General features: G+C 39.8%; 1 protein-coding gene across 1 annotated transcript; it reads left to right on the top strand.

Moving 5' to 3' along the window:
* Positions 1 to 386: 386 nt before the first annotated feature.
* Positions 387 to 26,264, top strand: TLR7 (toll like receptor 7). The gene is made up of 3 exons (XM_037157539.2): positions 387 to 477; positions 1,058 to 1,158; positions 22,004 to 26,264. The coding sequence occupies exons 2-3, from the start codon at positions 1,156 to 1,158 to the stop codon at positions 25,151 to 25,153; spliced, it is 3,153 nt and encodes a 1,050-aa protein (XP_037013434.2). The 5' UTR covers positions 387 to 477; positions 1,058 to 1,155; the 3' UTR covers positions 25,154 to 26,264.
* Positions 26,265 to 27,625: the final 1,361 nt, after the last annotated feature.

The following is a 27,625-nucleotide window of genomic DNA, read 5'->3' as shown; positions in this document are numbered from 1 at the left end:
TATTTATAGAACAGTGGTTTTCAACCTGGAGTGCTTTTGCCCTCCAGGGGATATTTTGCAATATTTGGGGACATCTGTGGTTATTGCAACTAGAAGGGGGTAATGCTACTGGCATCTAGTGGGTATGGGTCAGGGATGCTGCTAGACGTCTTACAATGCAGCAAAGAATTCTCTCACAGAAAATGCCAATAGTGCCGAGGTTGAGAATCTCTCCTATGACAAAGGGGGAGAAAGATCAGTCCACCAGGTTGTTTGGATTTAGACAAGACTTCTTGCCCCAGTTATGATGGTAGAAATAAGAGGAACCTGGTATTTCTGCAAACCTCATGTCTGGGGTGGCTTGAATAGTCAGGCTCCTCCCTCTACCCACCAACCTTGTCTTTGCACTTGGAAAGTCCAGCACTGGAGTTTATATCTCCTGCATCTCTTCATCTCAGAAGACTCCAGACATAGCATCACTCCATGCAACCAAGAAAGGTAATTTAAACATTGGGATAATTTAAGTAACTAGATATATGAGCTGCTTTCAGGGAGCAGGAAGGAGAGGAAACCAAATCATATACCAAAAAAATTTTTTTTTAGAACTTAAAGAAAAATTTTGGTAGTCTAAAATATCAATTCTTCAGAGATAAAATCAGACTTCTAATAATATTAGAAATGGTTTTCTGGAATATGTCTCTAATCTATATAACTCTGAGGAAGTAAATATCATTAATAGGTATTTTCAACAGCACATTTGAAAGCAATGTTCCTAGCATGTTATGAAGCTACAGTAATTTGACATTTAAAAAAATCTTTTTTAAAAGATTTCATTTCTTTATTTTTAGACAGAGGGGATGAGAGGGAGAAAGAAAGGAAGAGAAACATCAGTGTGTGGTTACCTCTTGCACACCCTCAGCTGGGGACCTGGCCCGCAACCCAGGCATGTGCCCTGACTGGGTGGGAATAGAACCAGCAACTGTTTGGTTCACAGGCCAGCACTCAATCCACTGAGCCACACCAGCCAAGGCACTGTTGTTTTTTAAATGTACAGTTTGGTGTGTTCTCTTTCTCTTAGTTGATACCATGGGGCCCATCTCAGGCTGACCTTGACACGTCTCTTGCTCTGCTCTCATCAACCAGACCTCTATACTTCATTTTGGAAGAAGACTAAAAATGGTAAGAACAGCTAAGAGATCCCTAAAAATTTGGTCTGTAATCTTTGTGGGAAAAGCCAAAACCAGCTAGTAAGAGCAACGTTTAAGAATCTATACTTTGCTTATTTGCTGGAGGAAAGTTCTTGATACTTTAGAATCAATATTAATCATGGGGGTATTTCGTAGTTTCAGATTAATCAACACTTGTCCTGTCCAGTTTTCTACAAGAGTCAATGTGAAGAGGACCAGATGTTTGAATTGTAGAAATAGCTTCTATGGGTTCAATTTTTTTCATCCTGCCTTTTAGGCTTTGAAGCCATACAGATCACTGAACTTACTGTGTGTTTTTCCAGATACGGTATCATCTAAATGAGCATACAATAGAAGAATGCATAGGACTAGGATTATAGGAAGCCTTGCTTCCTATACCAGGTGCTAAGAATACCAGAGCTGTGGCTCTGGTAGTACCCCCAAAAGAAGTAACAGTCAAGTGCAAGACTGTTGGATCACCCAACCTGAAAAACCATGATGATCATGACGAGTTTTTAGGATGAGTTGTCTGTGTTAATTTGGTATGGGCTGGACTTGACATTCTAGAATTATGAAAGCAACTTAGAGAAAAATATGGGGTGACACAGGACACTGAGGTAACATTGTAATGGCCTTCCAGGTCACAGTGTTCAAATTCCTCTGGACTAACTGCCTGTTGTCACCACTACTGCCTTCTGTACAGTGGTCAGATAGGAACTGTGAACCCCTGATTCTGAACATGGAGAATGGGAGTCTTGTCTTATTTGTATGTAGTTTAATTGCCAAGTGTGAAAAGCTTAATGTGCTGTAAATAATTTATAGATTTAACACTGGTTAACTGTGCTATTTTAATATCAGCAAAGTTTTAGGGATAAATTGTATGTGATCAACATAAAGTGATGTTTTAGCTGCAAAAAAATGTGGTATGGAGAGAAGTTCTGTATGATGAGAGAGAAAAAAGAAAAGAAAATTGATTTGAAAAATTACAAAAGAAAGAAAGAAAGAAAAAAAGAAAGAAAGAAAGAAAGAAAGAAAGAAAGAAAGAAAGAAAGAAAGAAAGAAAGAAAGAAAGAAAGAAAGAAAGAAAGAAAGAAATGAAAAAAAACCAGAGCTGGGCAGTGGTTAAAGCTGTAAAAACCGATTTTACAAGAACTATGGCAATAGAGGAAAAGTGAACTGGGCATAGAATTGGGCTCACTTCCTAATATAGCAAACACAAGTGGAGATTTACAGGCATGGGGCAGAGTGAGAGTCAGTGAGTGTAAATTACCAGGAGGGAACATCAGGGCTGGGGGGATTTGGGATAAACTTATTGCTGAAAAGAGGACAGGGAGGCAAAATGTTGCCTGGAGGTGGCAGGGGATGGGGTATAGAACCCAGTATTAAGGGTGATCAGGTATCAGGATGAGGAATTCTTGCTAAAGGGATTTGGCAGGAATCTTGTGAAAACTAGGCAGATGGGTACAGATGCCCCAAAGTCAAGGTCTAATGGCTCAGAGGAGCCTGACTCAAGTTTAGTTGAGCCACGAGTCTGTCAGTGCTGGCTGTCTCAGTAACTACCTGGGGAACCTTGGGACTATCCCCCAAGCCCTTTGAAACTCGGTTATCCGCCCATAAAATGAGCATTATAATACCTCTCCAGTTGCCTTTTATGGCCATTGTGAGCCTCAAATGACAGAATATATGTTTAAGTCTTTTGCAAGCAGTATGAGTTATTAGGTATGCCAAACATTAGCCAAAAAAATATATTGGTGGCCCTTTTCTAAAATTATTCTGTCACTCAAATTAGACATGATCCAGGATCCATGATCACATGTACCAGGATCCCTTTCAGACTGCTAGATCTGAATGTTTGTGCCAGGGCTCATTTTGTATCTCAGGTCTATTGAAGAGTTAACCATGGGTATATTATGTTACAGAGGAAACAACTGCTTATAGTTTCATTTCCTAGAAACTCAGATGTCTATTTTTATGCAAACCCATGCCCACATCAGTCTGTACCCCTTGAGGGATGGCACATAGGACTAATAATAAAGAGAGCTCACATTTGTTGACCACTTGCTACAAATCAAGCATCATGCTGAGGGCTTGATGACTATGATTCTATGTTGACTTCCAAGTGGCCTTTTGAGGCACTGATGAGGAAGCTGGGGCTTTGAGCCATTAATGAGCTTGAGTGCTCTTGACTGGGCACCTGACTCCACAAGCCATGCTGGGGACCCCTCTGCTCTATGTAAACCAAGCCCAGCACACACTGTTACCCAGGAGACAGTGTATATGATCTTCAATGATAAGTTACTACTTAAAAGAAGAAGGGTTGGTATATCTCTTATAAGAAAAGACATGGACAAAATTTTTGAGAGAAAAAATACAAAGGCCAAAAAATAAGGAGAAATTAGTCAACTTTATTACTAGTTAAAGGTCCCATCTTTTGATATGGAAAATCTACTTCTAGAAACTCTTCTAGAACGAATGATTGGGAATGTGGTAAACTGTTTACAAAGATAGCCTATACAGCATAGCAAAGAGAATCTCTCATGTCCAATGTTGGGCAGGGGTTCATTCACTGTACTTCACAATAAAATGAAATTTTATGTAACTATCAAATTATTTTTTAAATAATACTGAATGATATAAGCAAATATGTATGATATAATGGTAAATGAAAAAACACAAGCAAGAAATTGATACGATTTGATGTTTAAATCAAATCTTCCCACTCACAAAGACCCAGCTAGCACTAAAATGCTTCTCACTGCATGAAATAGAGGAATGGGGAGATCAGTATTAGAAGGAAATATACCAAAATGTAACAGCACTTAAGCGATTTTCAAAATAAAAACATTATTCTGCTCTTAACTATAGCAAATTTCTTCATGGCTAATCAAAGGAATACTAAGGAATCCATTTACTAAATTAATGAAATCTGATTATTTAAAAATGTGTAAGATGTTGCTGAAATTACAAATTATCATTACAGATTAACGAACCAGTGTCTTTGGTTAAAAAACAAAATTTAACTGAGTAAATTTGAAGCTCTAATTGGCTTTATTAAGCAATTCATGAATCAGTAGCATCCTATCTAACAACTGGAAGGGAACTCCAGGGAGTTGTACAAAATGGCAAGTTTTATAGAAATAAGGGTGGGGCAAGGGAGCTATTAACAAAATGTTCACAGTTTTGATCTTCTTCTTTTTCTTATATAAGTCCCTTTAACATTTCGTATAATAATGGTTTGATGATGATGAACTCCTTTAGTTTTTTCTTGTCTGGAAATCTCTTTATCTGCTCTTTCATTCTAGATTATATCTTTGCTGTGTAGAGTGATCTTGGCTGTAGGTCCCTGCTTTTTATGACTTTGGATATTTTTTGCCAATCCCTTCTAACCTGCAAAGTTTCTTTTCAGAAATTAGCTGACAGTCTTATAGGAACTCCCCTGTGGTAACTAACTGCTTTTCTTTTGTTGCTTTCAAGATTCCCTCTTTATCTTTAACCTTTGTCATTTTAATGAACAATAAAATGGCAATAAATACATATCTATCGACAATTGAATCTAAAAAACAAACTAAGCAGACAAGAAGAACAGAGACAGAATCATGGATATGGAGAGTGTTTTGATGGTTGCCAGATGGTAGGGTATGTGGGAGAATGGGTGAAGAGGGGAGGGGATTACAAAGTACAAATAGGTAGTTACAAAATAGCCATGGGCACGCAAATTACAGTATAGGAAATGGAGTAGCCAAAGAACTTATACACATGACCCATGGATATGAACAATGGTGTGGGAATAGCTTGAGGGAGTGGGGGCCACTGGATGGAGGGGGGCAAATGGGGAAAATTGAGACAACTGTAATAACATAATCAATAAAATATAATTTACAAAAGAAAAGAAAGGATTAATCTTGTATCCAGACATCCTTTGTTTGGGGGAAGAGAACCAGAAGGGTTTTTATCATGCAGACTGTCTCTTCTTTCTATGGGGGATGGACAGGGCCCACAGGACAGATTACTGGTGCTTGACCAGAAAATTTTATACTGGTTGATTAAGATGTTTATGGGATATATTGAAACCATAATTAGATCAGGTGTGAAATCTAGCTTCAGTATGGGCTTTTAAGCATGAGTGACACTATTTTGAGCCTGTGGTTTTCTCTTTAACACTTAGGACTCCCCAAAGAGATCATTTATATCTTAGAAGCCCTCCAAAGTATAGGGCTAGGGTTGGTACATTGTGGTTGTGTGCCATATCCAGCCTGCCACCAGTTTTTCTATAGCCACAAGATAAGAATATTTTTTAATGTTTTTAAATGATTGAGAAAGGTGAAGGAAGAATATTATTTCTTGATGTGTAAAAGTTATATTAAAATCAAATTTTAGTGTCCACAGATGGTTTTATTATTTGTGTATTGGTTCATATATTGTCTATAGCTGCTTTTGTACTACAACAGTAAACTTCTAGAAGGGTTGAGTAGTTGGGACAGAGAGCAATGGCCTTTAAAACGTAAAATATTTACTAACTGGGCCTTACATGTGTCACTCATGGTTTATGGAAAACAAGCGGACAAAGTGTAAGGTCAAATAAATTTTAAAACCTTAGTCTTTGATGTCTGTTGTGTTGCATAATAACTATTGAGTACCTCATTTATATAAGACTGCTTTATATCATTTATACTTTTATTTTGAAAATGAAGATTGTTGGACTAAAGTGATAGGAAGTAAATAACAAAAAGCCTCTTTTTTTCAAAGTAAGTGGGTCATATTCTTGTACTTTAATTGTTTTTCTTTATATAAAGACACATTGACATTTGTGGTGATTATACTTTACAGAAATTAGCCTATAATTAGAAATATTTCAAAATTTACAAAATTTTGCAAAAAGAGGATATAAGACATTTAGTCATAAATCTATTAGGAAATTTTCCAGTGGAGGTCTGGTCTATAAAATAAATAGCACTTAAGTAACTTCCCTTATTCACAGTGCTCACTTATCCCCCAGGGGGATACACACAACACATGTCTAATTATGGAGTGGTTCAAGTCCAGAGCAATATGGTGAAAGCATATTGGTGAATTCACCAATTCAAGTTGAAGGGTTTCTAAGAATTGTTCCCCCATTTATTGTCTCTTCCATGTCCCTATCTCATTCTCCAGCCAGCCATCACCTCTAGTTCACCCCAGCCCCCCATCTGCAGGCTTCTCGCCATGACATAATTCCTTGCTTCCACAGTTTGGCTCAAGCAACTTTCTCTACCAGGAATGGTTATTCCAATACTTCCTTTTCAACTCGGGCAACTTGGCTTTTATTTTCTCTGTGATCTTGAAAGTGAATCAGAGGAGCAACTGAGTGCAAGGAACTGTTGTCCCCTGAAGCCTGACATAGAGTACTCCACAGGGGTGTCCAGTGGCCTTCTGAATGGTAGTTTGGATGAATGAGTGGAGGAAGGAGAAGAACAAATTCTCTTAACTGAATATAACATCTCAAGATGAATTTTCACTTGTAAAGAGTTTTGCAGAAAGTAATTAAATCTAACCAGATAATGGCTATACAAAAAGTATATGATAAAGACTGGGACTACAAATTATTATTATTATTATTTAAATGTATTAAATTTATTAAATTTGGGTGATACTGGTTCAAGGGAATGTAAATTAAATGTAGAAAAGTGAGAAGGTTTGGGGGGAGTTTCTTACTGCAGCCAAGTAATCACCCTCAACTTCCTCATCCAGTAGCTCCCTGGCCCTCTAGAAGGACTCTCTCTACCTTCTCCTTTCTTTGAACACCCAGCACCTCCTGCTGTCTTCTCACGCTTAGCTGCTAACCTTGCTTCCTACTTCACTAGGAGCATTGCAACAATTGGAAAGAGCTTCCACATGTTTTACTCTTCTTGTACACCCACCTACAACTTCTTCACCCATATGTCCTACCTGGCTTCCTATGTGATTAGCTATCGCTGCATAACAGACCACCCCAAAACTCACTGATTTAAAACAACAACCATACACTGTTACATGTTGTGGGTCCAGGGATTGACTGGACTCAGTTAGGTGGCTTTGGCCCTGGGTCCCTCAAGCAGTCAGTGCCTCAGCTGGACTTGCCTGAAGACTCACTCTCTGAGATCTGCTGCCTGAGCTGGGAGCCTCAACAGCTGTGGGCTGGAGCAGCCGCAACTGCTCAGGTGTCTGCATGTGGCCTCTCCAATGTGGTGGCTATGGTGTAACCCAACTTCTTAAAAGGCTGGTGACTCAGGTCTCCAAAGCAATGGTGGGTGGGTGGGGGGACGGGGCACGGGGAGAGAGAGAGGAAGAGGGAGAGAGAGAGAACAAATGCTAGGTGAGATGCAAACTCACTCACTTTTTCTTTCCTTGCCTTGGAAATCCTGTAGCATTACTGCTACTTCATCAAACATTCACAGAAGCCAGCTTACATTCAAAGGAAGGTGGTGATGGTCACCAAATCTATGGCCTCTTAAACTAAGTGTGAAATGTCTATGCTCCTGGCAATGGCCAACCTGCCCATTGGTGCACTGGGTCTCCTCCCTGCTCAACTACTTAGGGTCCAGACCTCAGCCTTCTTCCCCTTCTTTCCTGCAGCATCAGCATCATCGTTATTACTGTTCTTATAATTATTATTTTGCTCTCACGACCTGAAGTGTGTCATTCTTACCAGCATTACAACATTCTGTTATTTTTCCCATCCTAAAATAAATTTACTTGACCTTCCGGGCCCTGCAAACTACTGCCAGTGTCTTTGTTCCCCTTTGCAGGAAACTTCCCAGAAATGTTTGCTGTCCCTAATCCCTCTCCTCACATTCTTTCAAGAACTTTGAAGTCGTATTTTATTTGGCTTCACCTTAAAATATATTCAGTATCTGGCAAGTTCTCACCACCTCCGCCCCTGCCAGCTGGGTCTTTTGCTTGAATGACTGTAATAGTCTCTTGACTGGTCTCCCAGCTTCTACCCCTGCCCCTCCTTGTTTTGTCTCGACACAGCAACAAGCATGATCTTCCTAAAATCTAAGTCAGGCCACATCACTCTTCAGCTCCAAAACCTACAATGGATCCTCATGCCACTCAGAGGGAAAGCCACCATCCTTGAGATGGCTAACATGGCCCTACATACTCAGCAGGGGTGCTGGAAGCCCTCCCTCTCTGGCTTCATTTCATATCATTGATCTCTTCCCCCCGGTCAAGGCACACCAGCCTTGTTGCCATGCTCATGAATGTTCCAGCATGTCTTCCCCCTGGAGCCTTTGCATTAGGCTCCTCCCTCTGCCTAGAACGCTTCTCCACTGGATAGATCTGAATGGCCAACTTCCTCCTTCCCTTGAGATCTTTGCTCAGATGTCAGTTTCTCAATGATGCCCACCCAGGCCACCCTGTTTATAGTCACAACCCATCTCACATTCCTGACCCCCTTGACCTTGCCCTGCTTTTTCTCTCTCCTTAACACTTATCAAGTAACATCTGATAGAACTCACAGTAATATATATTTGAGTTTATTATTTGGACAACATAAGCTCCAGAAGAGGAGGAATCTTGTCTGTTCAGTCAAGGTGACCCAACTGCTTAGAAGCAGATACCTGGCACATAGCAAGTATTAATAGATATTTGTTGAATTTTTCATTTTTCATGATTTCCAAATTATTATGATGGTTTTAGTACTTCCTCTAGAATTTTTAGAATGTTTTCTTAAAAAACCACGCATAGTCTTTGTAAAGAAAAAAACACCTCAGAGTAGAGACAGAAATAGAAATCACTGTTAAATGTTTCTAATGTGTTCTTCCATACTTTTCTCAGATAATACAAATCAAATATATCTATATATTAATCATAAAGGAATTGTGCTATGTGTTATTGTCCTGCTCCTTTAAAATTGATTTTAATTTTTTACAAGCTAACAGTGTACCTTGCATAGATTTTCATGTCAAGCTCTACCATCTTTTTTAAGGGTATATTCCACTATGGGTGGTTTCTCATTTTTAACCATTTCCCCAAATTCAGGGATCATCACCCAGTTCTTTCCATTCTTACTATCTCAGAGAGCTGAATAAAACTAATAAAATAGTTTTGTCTGAAGACATATCATGTTTACTATTATAAAAAGATACACTAGGTTTTTCTTGTTTCCCCTCTTTGTGAAATCCTTAGAAGGTTCACAGTGGTGAGAAGTTTTGCTTAGAGCATTTTGAAATATTAGCAGATTGAGGTTCTGGGTAGCTTGGGAGAATCCCAGCTGGGATCAGATCTTGATAGATAAGTTTCAGGGGGCGCCAGGGCAAGCCTCAGAATCATACATAGAATAAACTACAATAGAGAAGGGGTGTTGAAGTCAGTTGGCTTGACCCACACCATTTGTGGATGAGAAAGCCAAGGTTTAGGAGAATTCAGTCAGCAGCCCTGCATCAGACAGAGGATCTGACTTTCAGTTCATAGGTTGCTAACCCCCAGAAAAAAATAAGCATGAGAAGTCAGACTAATCCTGGGCTTCCTCTAACTCTCTGCAAGATGCAAGCCACTTAAGCTCACTTCCTCACTCTTGCCATCTGTCCTTCTGAGTCTTCAGATTGCATGTGTGCATCTGTTACAAACTTGCCAAGTCTCAAAGATAAAAATACTATCTGTAAAGCCCAAAGTTAGCAACATCTTGCTGAATGTGTTGTCCTGTTAGTCATCCTTGTTCCACAACCACAGATGTTCTGGTAGAAATTGGATAGGGATCTCAAATCAGGACAATACATTTCAGAAGACAGGCTCAAGTCCTGCCACAAAAGGGATGCATCCAAGGGGACATGTTTTGCCGTTTCGAAGGGTTATATGTTCAAGCTGTTATTTGAAGGGTTGGCAGGCACATTACCATTAGGCCTGACTAACCCTTGTCCTGTAACTTCTTTGTTCCCCTCTCCTTCACCTGCCATGGATTTCCCTAACAGTAGAAAGCCCTGCGTACAGGAAGTACATACAGTTTCTGAGATGTAGCTGTAGAGGCATTTAGTGCCTTACTGGGCAGGAATGGTGTCTGACTCCTAATGGTTCTCCTACTTTGTCTAGCACAGTGCCTTGCATAGAGTAAGTTTCGATGAATGTTTGTTGAATGACTGCGTGAGCATGTGATTCTTTATTATGAAAGTAAAGATCAGCATGCCTTTAAATTTGCAAATTCATAGACTATCCTAAGATAGCATTGCTGGACTTCAGATGTGATTTATAAAAAAATGTATCATCCAAAAAGTCTCTTTCCCTTTTCCTCATTCAAATCATCAGTATCTTTTTTTAATATTTGGAAGCTTTTCTTATCAAAACTCTAACGCAATATCAAAACATTACAGTGGTGACAATCCTTTCACTGCAAAGGAAATGAACCAAAATGTAGACATACATTGTACCAAGTACATTGGCTGTAACTGAGACAACTTGAAGATGCTTGGTCCAAAAGGAGTCTGAATCTTGGTTTGAAATTGCCCCTCTAATCTCTGCTTCCTCATAAGTAAAGCGGAAATATTTATATGTTCTGTAATTTCACTGCCAGGGCTCAGTGACGGAATATAAACAGCATGTCTGCCTCAGCCCCTGGCACACAGTATGTACATGATAAAAGGCATCTCTGATAAAGAACTCAAAACATAAATGCCTGATGAGTGTTCAATGTGAATTTGACATTTTCCATTTGAACAAAATGAGGTAATTTACTGAAAGAATAGAACACCTGTGCATACAAAATAAAACGTCCTGCTTTTACCATAATTAGCTGACTAATTGAGCATCCAGATTTACCCAGTGGATTTGCATGTGTAATTAGCTATGATTCATTACCAACGCTGGGCCTATGTTATGGTGTATTATGCTATTTTACACACCACAGTCTTGAACGATGGATGTCTTTAGGCAATCATTGTCCTCAAACAACAAGAAAAATGAAATAACGTGGATTATTTGTATCCGATAACAAAATAGACCTGGACCAATGCTGAATGAACGCCTACATTTTAACAATAACATTGATTGATGCTAAGGCAGTTCCCAGTGGTTTGAAAGGGGAGATTTCCACACTTAAGAAAATTTCCATTGGAACAAAGAAATATTTCTCAATTTTCCACCATCTTCTCAAAGCTATCTTTTAAGTTAGGGAGCCTCCAAAGTATTATTTCTCTTTAAACAACAAGTTTAGAGAAACTCCATTCATTGAGTCAGTTTTCTTCACTCACGTGCCTAATCAGAACCCAGTCATCTCTCGCTGTGGTTAATTTCCTTTTGCCACAGATATTGGAATGCAAACTTGCCCTTGTCTCTGAGGCCCAGGCCACCCCGGTGCAGCTGGCAGAAAGCCAAGAGACATCTGGTCTGGCATATAGCATTCCAAGGGCCAATTGGGCTGGGGTTCAAGCATGGAGCACAGGACAGGGACAGTCCCATTCTGGCTGTGTCTGTTTCCCAAGAGACAAATGAGCTCCATGCTCGACACTCTCATAGGGGTTTCAGGTTCAAAGGGACAGTTCTTCCGAGAAAGCTGATAGAGTAGCAGTCTTTCTGCAGCTCCACTTCCCATGGCCTTCCTCTGACACCACTGCTTTCCTTCTGCGGCACTTTTCCAACGTCAGCTCTTCTTTGAGAGGCCCCAAGTCCTGCTTTCTCCTCGGCCCTTTGTCAAGAAGCCGATCATTGGAAAAACTTTACTATTTGTGATCATTCAATGTGAGTCTTCACATTGAATGGGACTTTCACGGGACTTTAAGGGAGTTCAACGTCTTGTGCTCACTATGTGGCAGACATTAAAATGATGGGGTACATGTAAAGACAGGCAAGGTTCTGGATCTAGGAGTGTTCACCTCCGAGAGAGAGAAATGGGAGAGTTGACATGGAGACTTCCAGAAAGTGGCTGAGACTGCAGCTCTGTATCTGAATCACCGGGGTCTCACCTTTTGCCTCTGTGTCAGTTTCCTCGCTGTAAACAAACGTACCCCTTAGAATTGGGATGATGATGAAATACTTTGCCAAATGCTATTGGTTGAAGTTAGTGGCATGTAAAGTGACTTACCGACTTTGCAACTAATAGAATTTCTTCTCATATTTGGCAGTCTTGGACTGAATTTGCTTAGAGTTCATTCCATGGATAAGTTTCACACAGCCTGAGATTTTTGTCCACGCCAGGGGTCTGCACACTATAGCCTGTGGGCCCAATGTGTCCGGCCACCTGCTTTTGTCTGGCTTGGGAGCTAGGAGTTGTTGTTTTTTTTATAATAACTTTAATGAGTTACATTCTAAAAGTTATTTAAGTACTCACATAATATCCTCAATTGTGTCTAAATTTGAGGCCAAATTTGGCAAAATTTGTCTGGCCACCTGCTTTTGTACGGCTGGTGAGCTAAGAGTTGGGCTCTTTTTATAACTTTAATTAGTTACATTCTACAAGTTATTTAAGTACTCACACAATATCCTCAATTTTGCCTAAAATGTTAACTATGCAGCCCTTTACAGAAAAAGTTTGCTAACACTCAGTCTAAGCCAACACTCTCCAATAGAACTTTCTGTAATGGTAAAAAATGTTCCATATCTGCATGCTCGAATATTGCAGCATCCAGCCTCATGTGGCTTTTGGCCACTTACAGTTTGGTTAGTGTAACTAAGAAAGTGTATGTTAAAATTGCATTTAATTTTAATGAATTCAAATAGCCATGTGACTGGTGGTAGTTGTATGAGACAGAGCAACAGTAGACAACTTTAAGTCTAAAGCTTCTGTATTCTGTCAATGTTCCTCTCTCTCAGTTTAATCAATCCCCCAGAGGCTGCATGAGTCAAGGTGAAGGCAGCCCAGTTAATCAGATTCTCTGTCCTAAACTGGCTCTCATTGTCTGCTAGAAAAATATGTAATGGAAAGTGCTTGAGCCCTGGCTGGTGTGGCTCAGTGGATTGAGCACTGGCCTGCAAACCAAAGGGTCACTGGTTCAATTCCCAGTCAGGGCACATGCCTGGGTTGTGGGCCAGGTCCCCCATGGGGGGTGTGTGAGAGGCAACCACACATTGATGTTTCTCTCCTTCTCTTTCTCCCTCCTCCTCTCTGTAAGAATAAATAAAATCTTTTTTAAATGTTTAAAAATAAAAAATACTAAAAAGAAAAAGAGCTTAAAAAGAGCATGTGAGCATATGCTTATGTCATCTTAAGGCTGTGACTTTGACTATCCATTACATTTGCTTTAGTTTGGGGTAAAGCAATTACCTTTTTCAACCCTGCAAGGCCCCAAATTAAGGAGTTTAATCAACTTTATACAGTTCAGGCTACAGGCAGAGAAAAACCTCACTTAGCAAAGCTGTATTTTCTTCCATCCCTGCTTGCAGACTGGCTAACTGCAGCCTTAGTTCATTTCTCTCATGAGACTGCTAAACACAGTGAGAAGCTGTCAATGTGCATCATCATCATTAGGAATAGAATTGACACTAGAATAATGCAGGCTTACGTGCACTGACTGTGTGTCCAGCTGAAAATCCATATATAGCTGTAGTTTACCCTCTGTATACCTGGTTTCCTATCTGCAGACTGAAAATTCTGTTTTTGATCTGCAGTTGGTTGAATCCTCAGATGTGAAACAGAGGGAGATGGAGAGACAACTCTATAGTTATTGACAAAAATCTACATGTAAATGCAACCTTGCATTTCAAATCCATGTTATTAAGGGTCAACCATGTTGCCAAACCATTTTCCCTAAGAGTAAAGTCACAGTTGGTATTCTAGAGATGTCATGCATAGCATGGTGACTATAGTCGCTAAGAGAACAGATCTTAAAAGTTCTCATCACCAGAAAAAAATTGTAACTACCTGATGTGATAAAATGTTAAATAGACTTGCTATGGTAATCATCGTTCAAGTCATTGTGTTGTACACCTTAAACTAATACAATGTTAGGTGTCAATTATATTTAAAGGTAGCTGGAAAAACAAAAGTCACAGTTTGGCAGGTGTTCTACCTTCCAAGATGGCATAGGTGATGGTTGTGTCAAGTGTTTTGGGAAGGTATAACAGGGGTCCCCAGCTTTGCAGCCTGCAATAGCTGAGTCTTTCTTGCCCATAGACTGGTGACTTCAATGTCACATATTTTAGGTTCTTTCATGGCAGCAATTTACTTCCCAGTTCTAAATTCTATGCTGGCTAGAATCGGGTTTGCATTTAAATCCAATAGAAATAGAATTTCCAATTAAAATAGAAAGAGAAAATGACACAGAAAATCCAATTCACATGGGCTCAACATAACAATTTTATGATCTCTTATAATCTCCTGGAAGTCAGTAGTTCAGAGCCATTGCTCTATGAGGTCATGCAAGGATCCACATACTCTGAACCATCTACCTTATCATCCTATCATTCCTAGTACGTTTTCCTCATTTGCTTTGTGGCTGGCTGCAACATCCATATTATAAGGAGCTAGATGGAAATAGGAGGAAGGAGAAGAGACCCACTGTTTTAGGACATGTCCCAGAAATTACACATTTCACTTCCTCTCATTACACATTGGCTATCACTTAGTCTCACGGCCATACTTAGCTACAAAGGAGTCTGGGAAATAGAATCCTTTTTCAGAGTGGCTTGTCCCAGCTACAAATGGTGACTGTCACTAGGAGAAGAGAGAAAGGAATAAAAGATATTGGGAGATATATAACAATCTCTGAACTCTATGAGGATAATAAAAAGAATTAATTGGAAGTATCAGAAAATACCCCATGGAATAAGCACAGCATGCAGTTAAGCTACATGCATATAAATATTGGCATCTTGTCTGGAAAGAATTAATGGGCTTTCCACATTGTATTTTAAATCAGTATATATTTTCTCTCCTCCACTAGATTTTGAGCTCTTTAAGAGCAGAGACTATGTCTGCTGACCCTAGTACATATTCAATAAGTATTTGTCAAATGAAAAAATAAGAATTCTGATTTTTTAAAATAAATTCTTTCTCACAGATACTTGCTACAATTGTTGGGAAACTTTCTGGTCCAGGTCCATTGTCCTGGTCCAGAAGGATTGTCTGCGTCCTTGGTACATGTCATATTGTTTCTGTGTCAGTCATTTTCTTGTGTGTGTTGGGGGGGGGGTAGGTACTGTTCTCCTGAGCACAGGACCTGCCCCAGAAGGCTAGGATGGTAGTGAATGTCTGAGACAGGACTAGGATCTAATTCTTCTTCCAACCCTCAATCCAGAGTTTTTCCCCCAAGCCCATGCATGATTAGTGCAATAGGAGATGGGGAGGTTGCAATTACTTCTGTCTAGGCTAATCCCAGAAAACTTCTTGAAGAAGACAGGTTTAAACTAGGCAATATAAAAGCAGATCTTCTTAAATCTTTTCTCCAATGAATCAAGGAACCCCTGGGGCAAATAGAAGAAGGAGAATATGTCTCTGGGGAGTCTGAGTGTATAGCCTGAAGGAACCTACTTCAAGGAGAACTGTCTTTTAAGTATTTTGCTTTATTTCACTATATTTTTTCATGGCTTTAGTACACAAAATGGAGTACTAATTAATTACCAAGTATTGTTTCACGCAAAAATAGGCCCAGCCCTGCTCTTTTCAATGTTTTTTTTTCTCAAGCAGGATGACCATTAAACAAATAAGCGCATAAATCATAAGCACACAAGTTATCAAGTTCATTTCTGGTTGTGTTAAGGTCTATGTAGGAAATCAAGCAAGGAAGTCAAGTACAGTTGTCTCGTCTGTAAAATGGGGATAATGATGGAGGTCTGCAATTCCAAAATCCTCACACTGAAAGCTGTGTCCTGACTCAGTTGATACAAACATGACATGATCTAAGGTATTTAAAGGTGAATCTTGACCTGAACTGAATGAGCTAGTTGTTTCTTTGTTTTCTTTAATCCCACTTAAAGTGGAAACCCTGTGCTTCACTGAACCAATTGTTGTATGTTTGATTAGGGAATGCTGCCCCAGGAATATTACATAATATGGGGTACACACATCGTATTACCTTCTAAAATCTCAAAAATTCTGAATTCCATAACATTCCTAACCCCAAAGTCTCGGGATACAGATTGAGGACCTTTAGCACCACCTCCTGTGGTTATCATGATGATTAAATGAGTTTATATATGTAAAGCACTGAAAATTATGCCCAGCATATAGTAAGTGCTCCCTAAGTTAACAAATGTTACTGTCATTATCACTATCGTTACATGGGAAGGTGGGATTTCAATAAACTGGCCAAAGAAAGCCTCTCTGAGGATGTGTCACTGAAACAGACACCTAAAAGATGAGAATGACCTGGCTGTGGGAAGAGGAAGAGAATAATAATTTCAGGAAGGGGGAACAGCAAGTACCAAGACTAGCTTAAATGCAGAACAGAAAACAGGTCAGATGTCTGGTGTGTGGTCAGAGAAAGGGAATGATAGTTCAAGGTCATAGAGGTGGGCTGAAGTCAGGACATTCACAATATAAGCAATGGTAAAGACTCTGAATTTCATTCCTGTATAATAGGAATTCTCTTTAGTTGATCTGATTCATGATTATAAAGAATGCTCTGCCATGGCTGGTGTGGCTCAGTGGATTGAGCCCTGACCTGAGAAGGATCGCTGGTTTGATTCCCAATCAGGGCACATGCCTAGGTTGTGGGCCAGATCCCCAGTAGTAGGTGCACAAAAGGCAACCATACATTGATGTTTCTCTCCCTCTCTTGCTCCCTCCCTTCCCCTCTGAAAATAAAATAAAATAAAATCTTTTTTTAAAAAGAGAATGCTCTGATGCTGTTTGATAAATGAATTGTAGAGAAGAAGGGGAATCAGGGAGACAGACCAGTCTGGAGTCTAGTGGGGTAGTCCAGATGAGAGCTAATGGCTAATCAGAGTAGGGAGGTGGTAGTAGACAGGGAGAAAAGTGGGCAGGTACAATAAAAAGTGTAGAAACTAGGGAGAAAAGGCACTCTCTAATTAATTTTTTATTCTAATTTATAATGCGTCCATGTGTAGAGGCTAAAAATGCCAGATTCTTTATCTCAGATATGTTACTGTCAGTAATTTGCTAGCTCCAGGACACACAGGTTTGCCAGAACAATTCTGGACATCTCTTCCCAACTCTGTGTTCAGTACCGTCACACAGGGAGCTTGAAATGGCCATGGTGGGAGTATTTACAATATGGGGGTTGACAAGTGCCACAAATCAAAACTTAACAAATCAAGGATTGGGGGTCGGGGAGGAAGAAAGCTGCTTGTTAATCACTTCCCAGTACACCACTCTTATTGTTTTCTATAAATCAACTTTCTTCATCTAAGAGCCTCCCTTTCTACCAATCACACACAAAAAATACTTCAACTAGGCATATCCTGAAAAACTGCTTGATGACCATTGTCTCAGTCACTTCATATTTGTAATTCAGTTAGTTCAACGATCTTCCCACTTCTTCCCAGGCTGTCATCAAGGTTCATGAGGATGGGATCAGAAGAGGCATCTGGTCCATCATTTTTTTTAATCCATCTGGCCCTCTCTGTAATACCTCACATCCCTGATCCTGAATATCACTCTTAGCAGCATTACTTATTGCCTTCTGATGGTGGAGTTCATGAATCCATTACATCTTCTGATAGAAGCATAGCTGGTGTGGGATCTTTTATCAGGGACCTTACAAATGGCTTACTCTACTTTTCGCCTTTCCCTCTTCTAAAGCCCTTCCCCCTTCTTTTTATAAAGATTAGATTTACTTATTTTTAGAAAGGGGAAGGAAATGAGAAAGAGAGGGAGAGAAACATCAATGTGTGGTTGCCTCTCACACGCCCCCATGGGGGACCTGGCCCACAACCCAGGCATGCGCCCTGACTGGGAATTGAACCAGCGATCCTTTGCTTTGCTCAAAGGATCCATGCTCAAGGGATTGAGTTCGGTGCTCAATCCACTGAGCTACACCAGCCACGGCCCTTCCCCGTTCTTGACTTAACCCTTCCTGGGTTAAGTGGTGAACACTTTTCCTAAATCTTTGAGTAAGATTGATGCTCAAGTAATATATTCCATATTTTCTGAGGGCTTCTTGTACCATCTGGCCAACTGTCATATCTTCCCAGGAATCTGATAGCTCCAGATTGAGAAGTATAGTTTTAAAAGATAAATAGAATTTGAATGGGTGGAAATGGTAAGGAACAATAGTGCTGGTGGAGGGATCTGTGAGTCAAGGGACACCAAGCTGGGCTTGTATATAGTGATTAGAGGAGCTGGTAGGGGAGTTATATCAGGAAAGACTAAATGAACTGATAGGGAGAAACTTATGAAAGACTTTGGATGCCATGATAAAAAGGTAGGGTTGATTTTGTAAAAAAAGAAAACCATGCTAAAGATTTGAAAGCAATGTAATCTGATTAATGTTTGGGAAACTCAATGGATGGGGTAGATTGGAAGAGCGAGAGCTTGCAGACAAGGACGAGGCTTTGGAGTAGACCAAGGTTGGAATCATCGCAGCTGAAACTGTGGCAGTTAAAATGGCAAAACAAAGCAAGGAGGTGTCAAGAATAACAGTGAGGACTTCCAGTCAAGATAGAGGCATAGGTAGATACACTTTGCCTCCTTGTGCAACCATAGAAAGAATTAGAACCAGATCTCAAAAACAGATAATACCCAGAATCATCTGAAAATTGAGCTCTATGGTAATCTGACAACCAAGGATTTAAAGAAGGCACATTCATCCAGACAGGTGCCTTTGCAACATAGGCCACCCTACTAACAGGGAGTAAAAGTGGCTCTACCTAATACACAGAAACAAACACAGGAAGGCTGCCAAATTGAGGAGACAAAGAAATATGGCCCAAATATGAAAAAACAGATCAAAACTCCAGAAGAAGAACTAAATGAAATAAAGATGGCCAACCTATCAGATGCAGAGTTTAAAACACTGGTGATAGGGATGCTTAGAGATCTAATTGAGTATGGCGAAAAATAAAGAAAGAAATGAAGGATACACAAAGTGAAATAAAGAAAAATATACAAGGAACAAACAGTGAAGGGAAGGAAGCCAGGACTCAAATCAATAATTTGGCACAAAAGGAAGAAATAAATATTCAACCAGGACAGAAAGATAAAACAAGAATTTAAAAAAACAAGGAGATGTTTAGAAACCTCTGGGACAACTTTAAATATACCAACATCCAAATCATAGGGGTGCCAGAAGGAGAAGAAGAAGAGCAAGAAATTGAAAATTTATTTGAAAAATAATGAAAGAAAATGTCCCTAATTTGGCAAAGGAAATAGACATACAAGTCCAGGAAGCACATAGAGTCTCAAGGTGGACCCAAAGGGGACCACACCAAGACACATGATAATTAAAATGCCAAAGATAAAAGATAAAGAGAGAATCTTTTTTAAGATTTTATTTATTTATTTTTAGAGAGAGGGGAAGGGAGAGAGAGAGGGAGAGAAACATCAATGTGTGGTTATCTCTCATGCACTCCTTACTGGGGAGCTGGCCCACAACCCAGGCATGTGCCTTAACTGGGAATCAAACCAGCAACCCTTTGCTTTGCAGTCCAGTGCTCAATCCACTGAGCCACACCAGCCAGGACAATAAACAAAGAATCTTAAAAGCAGCAAGAGAAATGCAGATTGATACCTACAAAGGAGTTCCAATAAGACTATCAGCTGATTTCTCAAAAGAAACTTTGCAGGCAAGAAGGGACTGGCAAGAAGTATTCAAAGTGATGAAAAACAAGGACCTTCAGCCTAGATTACTCTATCCAGCAAAGCTATCATTTAGAATGAAAGGGCAGATAAAGTTCTTCCCAGACAACATAAAGCTAAAGGAATTAATCATCACCAAGCCATTATTACATGAAATATTAAAGGGGCTTATCTCAGAAAAAGATCAAAACTATGAACAGTAAAATGACAATGAACTCACAACTATCAACAACTGAACCTAAAAAATAAAACTAAGCAAACAACTAGAACAGTAACAGAATCACAGAAATGGAGATCACATGGAGGATTACCAGTTGGGAGGGGGAAGGGGGAGAATAGGGGAAAAGGTTCAGGGATTAAGAAGCATAATTGGTAGGAACAAAATAGACAGGGGGAGATTAAGAATAATATAGGAAGTGGAGATGCGAAAGAACTTACACATACAACCCATGGACAGGAACTAAAGTGGGGGGTACTGACGGAGAGAAGGGAAGTGCCAGGCAGAGGAGGAAAAGGGGGGAAATTTGGGACAACTGTAATAGCATGATCAATAAAATATACTTTAAAAAAGAGTGCAAGTGAAGGTCAACCAGAGTCGGTGAATGGTTTTAATGACGGGGAGAAAGAGACAGGTAAAAGGAAAAAAAACACAGAACATTGTACCTCTAACTCCAACAAACTTTAGGTATGTAAGGATATGTGAAGAAGCTCTTTGAGATCTTTCTAAACCATCTTACATTAGAGAAAAAGAAAGCTGAGGAAAATTTCACTGATTTGCCTCTTATTAGAGGAATTAAGAGAAGTAGGCATTCAGTTTATTAGATATCAACATGATTGGTTGATTCATTCAGTTGGGAGAACTAAACATTTGTTGAACAAGAACCCTGTTGCAGACACACAGACTGGATCACTTCATGAATAAGCACCAGTTAAACTAAAACCAACTGAAGTAAAATATTGATAGAAATCCTAAAACTTCAGATCAAGTCCATGGTTCAACCACCCTCTAAGGCAGGGCAACTTCAAGGTACTATGGTGATTAGTAGAGTTCTTCTGTGCCTCCCATATTCCTTTTTAAGGTCTTTCTCCCCAGGGTCCAAGTGTCTTTTGTGTTAAACCTGAATGCCCAAGAAACACTATTGAGGCTAGTAGGTTCCCATATATGCCAATTTTCCTGAGAAAGTCTTAGTTTATGCCTATAGTTTTGGCATAATTTTTTTAAATTATTTATTTATTTATTTTTAGAGATGGGGAAGGGAGGGAGAAAGAGAGGGAACAAAACATTGATGTGAGAGAAACGCTGATTGCTTGCCTCTTGTATGCTCCCCAATAAGGGACCAAGCCTGCAAACCAAGTATGTTCCCTGACCAGGATTTGAACTGGTGACCTTTCACTTTGTGAGACTACTCTCAACCCTCTGAGCCACACAGGTTAGGGCTGGCATAATTATTAACAGCCCCCATCCTACTTTCACTCACATAAGTATCCATCCTTTTAATCCATTAGGGCTCACCTAAGCAATGCTCTCTACTCCTTTCCAAATTTATGTAATGTAAAGTCTGTGTGAGGAAAATGTTCATCCCAGAATCACCTTGGAGATGATTTTTTAAAAATCCAAGAGAAAAGCCAGCATATAATGGCAGTGCCAAAATGATGGGAGTTGTGTGGTCTTGGGCAAAGCAGCTAATGTCCCTGAGCTATGTGTATCTTGATCTGTAGAAAATGAGGCTAATGGATCTCCTTTGTTTCCCTACTTAAAATGTTAAGAGGATTGAATATTGTGAGAGACTCTTGTAGTGTGCATCACAGCAGGTTTAGCAAGCAAACATTAGTCGCACTAAAGTCATATGTTTTTCTTCCCAGCTGTATTCGTATTTTAACATTCCTTCATCTTTCAAATTTCAGACTTTGACAGCATTTAGATAATGATGAATAGGAAAATGCTCCTTCTACCACCTTAAAAGCTATGTAACTGAAAAGTTAAGAATCTGAAAGCTAAATATGTAACTAAATTATAATTAACCTTAGTGATTGACTAATATAGTCATGGGTGGAGGGTGCTGTGTAGATGATTAAGAAAGTAGCTGAGTTTTTTATTTTGAAGTGCAGCAAAAGAGAGGTAGCAAATGGGGATTTTCAATTCTGATTCTTGTTATATTTTAGAATGGTGATTTGTTCTTTCTTAAACTTTTAGGTGTTTCCAATGTGGACATTAAAGAGACCATTCCTTCTCCTTTTTAACATGATCCTAATTTCCAAGCTTGGTGCTAGATGGTTTCCTAAAACTCTGCCCTGTGATGTCAGTCGGAATGACTCAAATGACCAAGTGATCGTAGACTGCACAGACAAGCATTTGACGGAGATTCCTGGAGGTATTCCCACCAACACCACCAACCTCACTCTCACCATCAACCACATACCAGACATCTCTCCAGCCTCCTTCCGCCAGCTAGACCAGCTGGTAGAGATTGATTTCAGATGCAACTGTATACCTATTCGACTGGGGCCAAAAGACAAAATTTGCAACAAAAGCCTGCAGATTAAACCCGGAAGCTTTCACAGACTGACTTATTTAAAATCCCTTTACCTGGATGGAAATCAGCTTCTAGAAATACCACAGGATCTTCCTCCCAGCTTACAGCTGCTGAGCCTTGAAGCTAACAGCATCTTCTCCCTCAACATAAATAATCTAACACAACTGGCCAATATAGAAAAGCTCTACCTTGGCCAAAACTGTTATTATCGTAATCCCTGTAATGTTTCATTTTATATTGAAAAAGATTCTTTCCAAAAACTGCAGAATTTAAAACTGCTCTCCCTAAAAGATAACAATATTACAGCTGTTCCCACTATTTTGCCACCTAGTTTAACAGAACTCTATCTTCACAACAACATGATTGCAGAAATCCAAGCAGATGATTTTAATAACCTCAGTCAACTGCAAACTCTTGACCTCAGTGGAAACTGCCCTCGTTGTTATAATGTCCCATTTCCTTGTACACCCTGTGAAAACAATTCTCCCCTACGGATCCATATAAATGCTTTCGATGCATTGACAGAATTACAAGTTTTACGTCTACACAGTAACTCTCTTCAGTCTGTGCCCGAAAGATTGTTTAAACACCTTAACAAACTTAAGGAACTCGATCTTTCTCAAAACTTCTTGGCTAAAGAAATTGGGGATGCCAAATTTTTGCATCATCTTCACAACCTTGTCCAATTGGATCTATCTTTCAATTATGAACTTCAGGTCTATCGTGAACAGATGAAACTATCAAATGCATTTTCTTCACTGAAAAACCTGAAAGTTTTGCGGATCAAAGGATATGTCTTTAAGGAGCTGGAATTCTTGAACCTCTCCCCATTACTTTCTCTTCCCAATCTTGAAGTTCTTGATCTCGGCACTAACTTTATTAAAATTGCTAACCTCAGCATATTTGAAAATTTTAAAACATTGAAAGTGATAGATCTTTCAGTGAATAAAATATCACCTTCAGGAGATTCAAGTGAAGTTGGCTCTTGTTCTAACACCAGAACTTCTGTAGGAGCTTATGGGTTCCAGGTCTTTGAAGCATTACATTATTTCAGATATGATGAGTATGCAAGGAGTTGCAGATTCAAAAATGAAGAAACTCCTTCTTTCTTGAGTTATTATAATGAAGAGTGTTACCGTTATGGGGAGACCTTGGACCTAAGTAGAAATAGTATATTTTTTATCAGGTCCTCTGATTTTCAGCACCTTTCTTTCCTTAAATGCCTAAACTTGTCAGGAAATAGTGTTGGCCAAGCTCTTAATGGCAGTGAATTTCAACCTTTAGTGGAGTTGAGATATCTGGACTTCTCTAACAACCGGCTTGATTTACTCTACTCAACAGCATTTGAGGGGCTACACAAGCTGGAAGTTTTAGATATAAGTAGTAACAGCCATTATTTTCAATCAGAAGGAATTACTCACATGCTAAACTTTACCAAGAACCTCAAGTTTCTCAGGAAACTGATGATGAATGACAATGATATCTCTACCTCCACTAGCAAGACCATGGAGAGCAAATCTCTTAGAACACTGGAATTCAGAGGAAATCATTTGGATATTTTATGGAGAGATGGTGATGACAGATACTTCAATTTCTTCAAGAATCTGACCAACTTACAGGAATTAGATATCTCTTCAAACTCCCTTAGTTTCTTGCCTGCTGGAGTTTTTGATGGTATGCCTCCATATCTAAAGACTCTTGTTTTGGTCAGAAATGGGCTCAAGTTTTTTCACTGGGAGAAACTCCAGTCTCTGAAGCATCTAGAAACTTTGGACCTCAGCCACAACCAGCTGAATATTCTCCCTGAGAGATTATCCAATTGTTCCAGCAGCCTCAAGAAACTCATTCTTCACAATAATCAAATTAGGTGTCTGACAAAGTATTTTCTACAAGATGCTTTCCAGTTGCGATATCTGGACCTCAGCTCAAATAAAATCCAGGTTATCCAAAAGACTAGCTTTCCAGAAAATGTCCTCAACAATCTGGAGATGTTGCTTTTGCATCATAATCGGTTTTTGTGCACATGTGATGCCGTGTGGTTTGTCTGGTGGGTTAACAATACAGAGGTGACTATTCCTAACTTGGCCACAGATGTGACTTGTGTGGGGCCAGGGGCACACAAGGGCCAAAGCGTAGTCTCTCTGGATCTGTATACCTGTGAGTTAGATCTGACTAACTTGGTTCTGTTCTCTCTCTCCATATCGGCAGCTCTCTTTCTAATGGTGGTTATGACAGCAAGCCACCTCTATTTCTGGGATGTGTGGTATAGTTACCATTTCTGCAAGGCCAAAATAAAGGGGTATCAACGTCTGATATCCCCCGACTCTTGCTATGATGCTTTTATTGTGTATGACACTAAAGACCCTGCAGTGACAGAGTGGGTTTTGGATGAGCTGGTGGCCAAATTGGAAGACCCAAGAGAGAAACATTTTAATTTATGTCTTGAGGAAAGGGACTGGTTACCAGGGCAGCCAGTTCTGGAAAACCTGTCCCAGAGCATACAGCTTAGCAAAAAGACAGTATTTGTGATGACAGACAAGTATGCAAAGACTGAGAATTTTAAGATAGCCTTTTACTTATCCCATCAGAGGCTCATGGATGAAAAAGTGGATGTAATTATTTTGATATTCCTTGAGAAGCCCCTTCAGAAGTCCAAGTTCCTCCAGCTCCGGAAGAGGCTCTGTGGGAGTTCTGTCCTTGAGTGGCCAACAAACCCACAGGCTCATCCGTACTTCTGGCAGTGTCTAAGAAATGCTCTGGCCACAGACAATCATGTGACCTACAGCCGGGTGTTCAAAGAGACAGTTTAGTTCTTCTTTGAAAAATGAAACTACCTAACTTATGTAGGAGAAGCTTGGCTGCCTAGATTTTCTCAAAGATGTCTCTCCAAGAGTGGTTTTAAGTTCTCCAATACTTGGGATTGCCAACATCAGAAAGGCTTCCCAATATATGACAAAGGAATTGGAAAAATGGGACTTATATAATGCATCGAGTTGTCTTTCCCATCTCTCTATGCTTCCCTTGGCACTTAAATCTCTCCCTTCTGCTCCTGTAGGAAATCCTATTGGGAGAAGGGGGGCAAGGAGAGGAGTTATGGCTCTGATTTCCTTGTAATTGTGATTATTAAATATATACACAGTCAGAAACTTAAGAACTACACTCCCACCCTTAAGAAGTACTGGTATGTATATAAATAGCGTTAGAAATGCTCAGGGTCTGTTTATATGACATCAAAATGTACCAGAGTGAGTTTAGTGAAATAAAAACCCAATTAACCCTCACTGATGACTTCAGTGTCATCTAGCGCCCGCTCTGTGCAGACCGAGTGTTGCTACACAGCAGGTGATTGCTGCCTGTCCAAATACCACTCGGTCTTTTCCCTTGGGCCTGTTACTGGGTTCTATGGGGAAATAGTACAAAAGATCTTTACCATTGCTGAGCATAGTCTATTTATACATGGGGGAAAATACAGTCATCTGCTTTCATACAGAGTGATGCTCTTCACTGTTGATCATAATTTACCTGCTTAAATATTGTATGGACATTTTAGTTTGCTCCCCCCAAATTCATATGTTGAGTTCCTAACCTTCAATGGGATGGTGTTTGGAGTCGGGGCATTTAGGAGTAGATGAGGTCCTAAAAGTGGAGTCTTCATGATGGGGTGAGTGCCCTTATAAGAAGAAGCCAAAGAGCTAGCTCACTGTCTTCCTACCATGTGTGGATACAAACAGAATTCAACAGAGTTTGCAATGCAGAAGAGGGTCTTCACCAGAACCAGACCACAAAGTCACTCTGATCTCAGACTTCTACCCCCCAGAACTGTGAGAAATAAATGTTTGTTGTTTAAGCCACCCAGTCTGTGGTGTATTATTATAGCAGCCTGAGCTGACTGAGACAAATATTTTTATCTGTATTGCAAAGTACTTTGTCCAAAGTAAAACTGCCTCATCCAGTGATCTTACAGACTGCTTTGTTAATTAATACTATATATTTATAAGTAGTAATACTGCAACCTTGAACCATCAATATTAGATGGTTTTGGTGGTAAGCTTTAAAAGAGGACCCAAGAATATGTATTTACTTATAGGTATCAGGCAGGAATGACAACAATATGACTTTCTTTAAATTTGAGGGTGGGGAGGGAAACTGATGTTTAAAGACCTTTACACTGAGAAAGCTTCAGTCTTGAACTTCAGCTTTACATCTCAAAAATAACAGAAAGGACCAAGATATTCCAAAAGCACACGTACTTTCAACTGGGTTGAAATTCATATGAGTTCATTAGATGGGAGATACTGTATTTTCCTCATAGATGGAAATGCCAAAGGTTTAACTTTAAGTATGGTTGTAAATACATACTGTATGAATTGTTTCCAAAGGACATGCAATCAATTACTAAGGGTCATGAATTTCCAAATTAATCTCTGGAATGAATAGAGAGATGGTTAAGTTGCCAGAGCCAACCATTTGACAAGTTCTGTAGTTACAGATGCCTTCTTTCTTCAGCAAAAACAAAGATAATGACATAGAAAATTGGCTTTTGGCATCAATAATCTTCCTTTAAAATACATAAATACATGAAGTTTAACTATTTTAGCAACTTATAAACCATAAGGACTTGAGGACAACTTAAACATCTTCTGAAATGCATCAAGAGGAAGGGAAACTGAAAATAACATGACTTAGAAGCCACAGTGTATTTTGACATGAGGTTATAAGTACAGTGGTTTGTTGTAAGAAACAACCAAAAGCACATGAACAGATGGGTTTAGTTTTAATTCCTTTGTAATCTTGAAAAGTCACTCTTTTAACTTTCTGAGGATGCTCTGTGGAGCTCTGTATGACAGGAACCACTCAGAGATGGCTCAAATCAAAAGCCACCAACACAGACTACCAGGACAGTGTGACTGCCAGGTTGCCTGCAAAGCTCTGAATGTCCTGCTTCTCCATGGACTCACTTCTGGTTGCCTGTGCTCTGGAAGGGACTCCCGATTCTCCATAAATCCCACAGCACCATCAAAGCTTGGCCCCCAGCCCCTTTCAAGCCTGAACCTGGCCTGGCTGTGTCCTTCCTTTACAGACAGATGCTGTGCCTCAGCAAGGAGTGGGCATTTTCAGGATCCAAGACAAGAGAAGCATTAGGCAGGGCAAATGTTATGGCTGGTAAAAAGGCAAAGGGTGTGTCTGGTGTCTGTAGAGGAGAGGGAGGAGGAACCTGATCACAGCCCTGTTGCTGAGTCAGTTTCCTTTGACCCCCATCTTCACGTCTACTTTTAGCTCTG

This window comes from Artibeus jamaicensis, unplaced genomic scaffold (genome assembly GCF_021234435.1).
Source record: "Artibeus jamaicensis isolate MK-2021 breed Jamaican fruit bat unplaced genomic scaffold, CSHL_Jam_final scaffold_1283, whole genome shotgun sequence".
In the NCBI taxonomy this organism is placed as follows: domain Eukaryota; kingdom Metazoa; phylum Chordata; class Mammalia; order Chiroptera; family Phyllostomidae; genus Artibeus; species Artibeus jamaicensis.
This window is presented reverse-complemented; position numbering and strand designations above follow the sequence as displayed.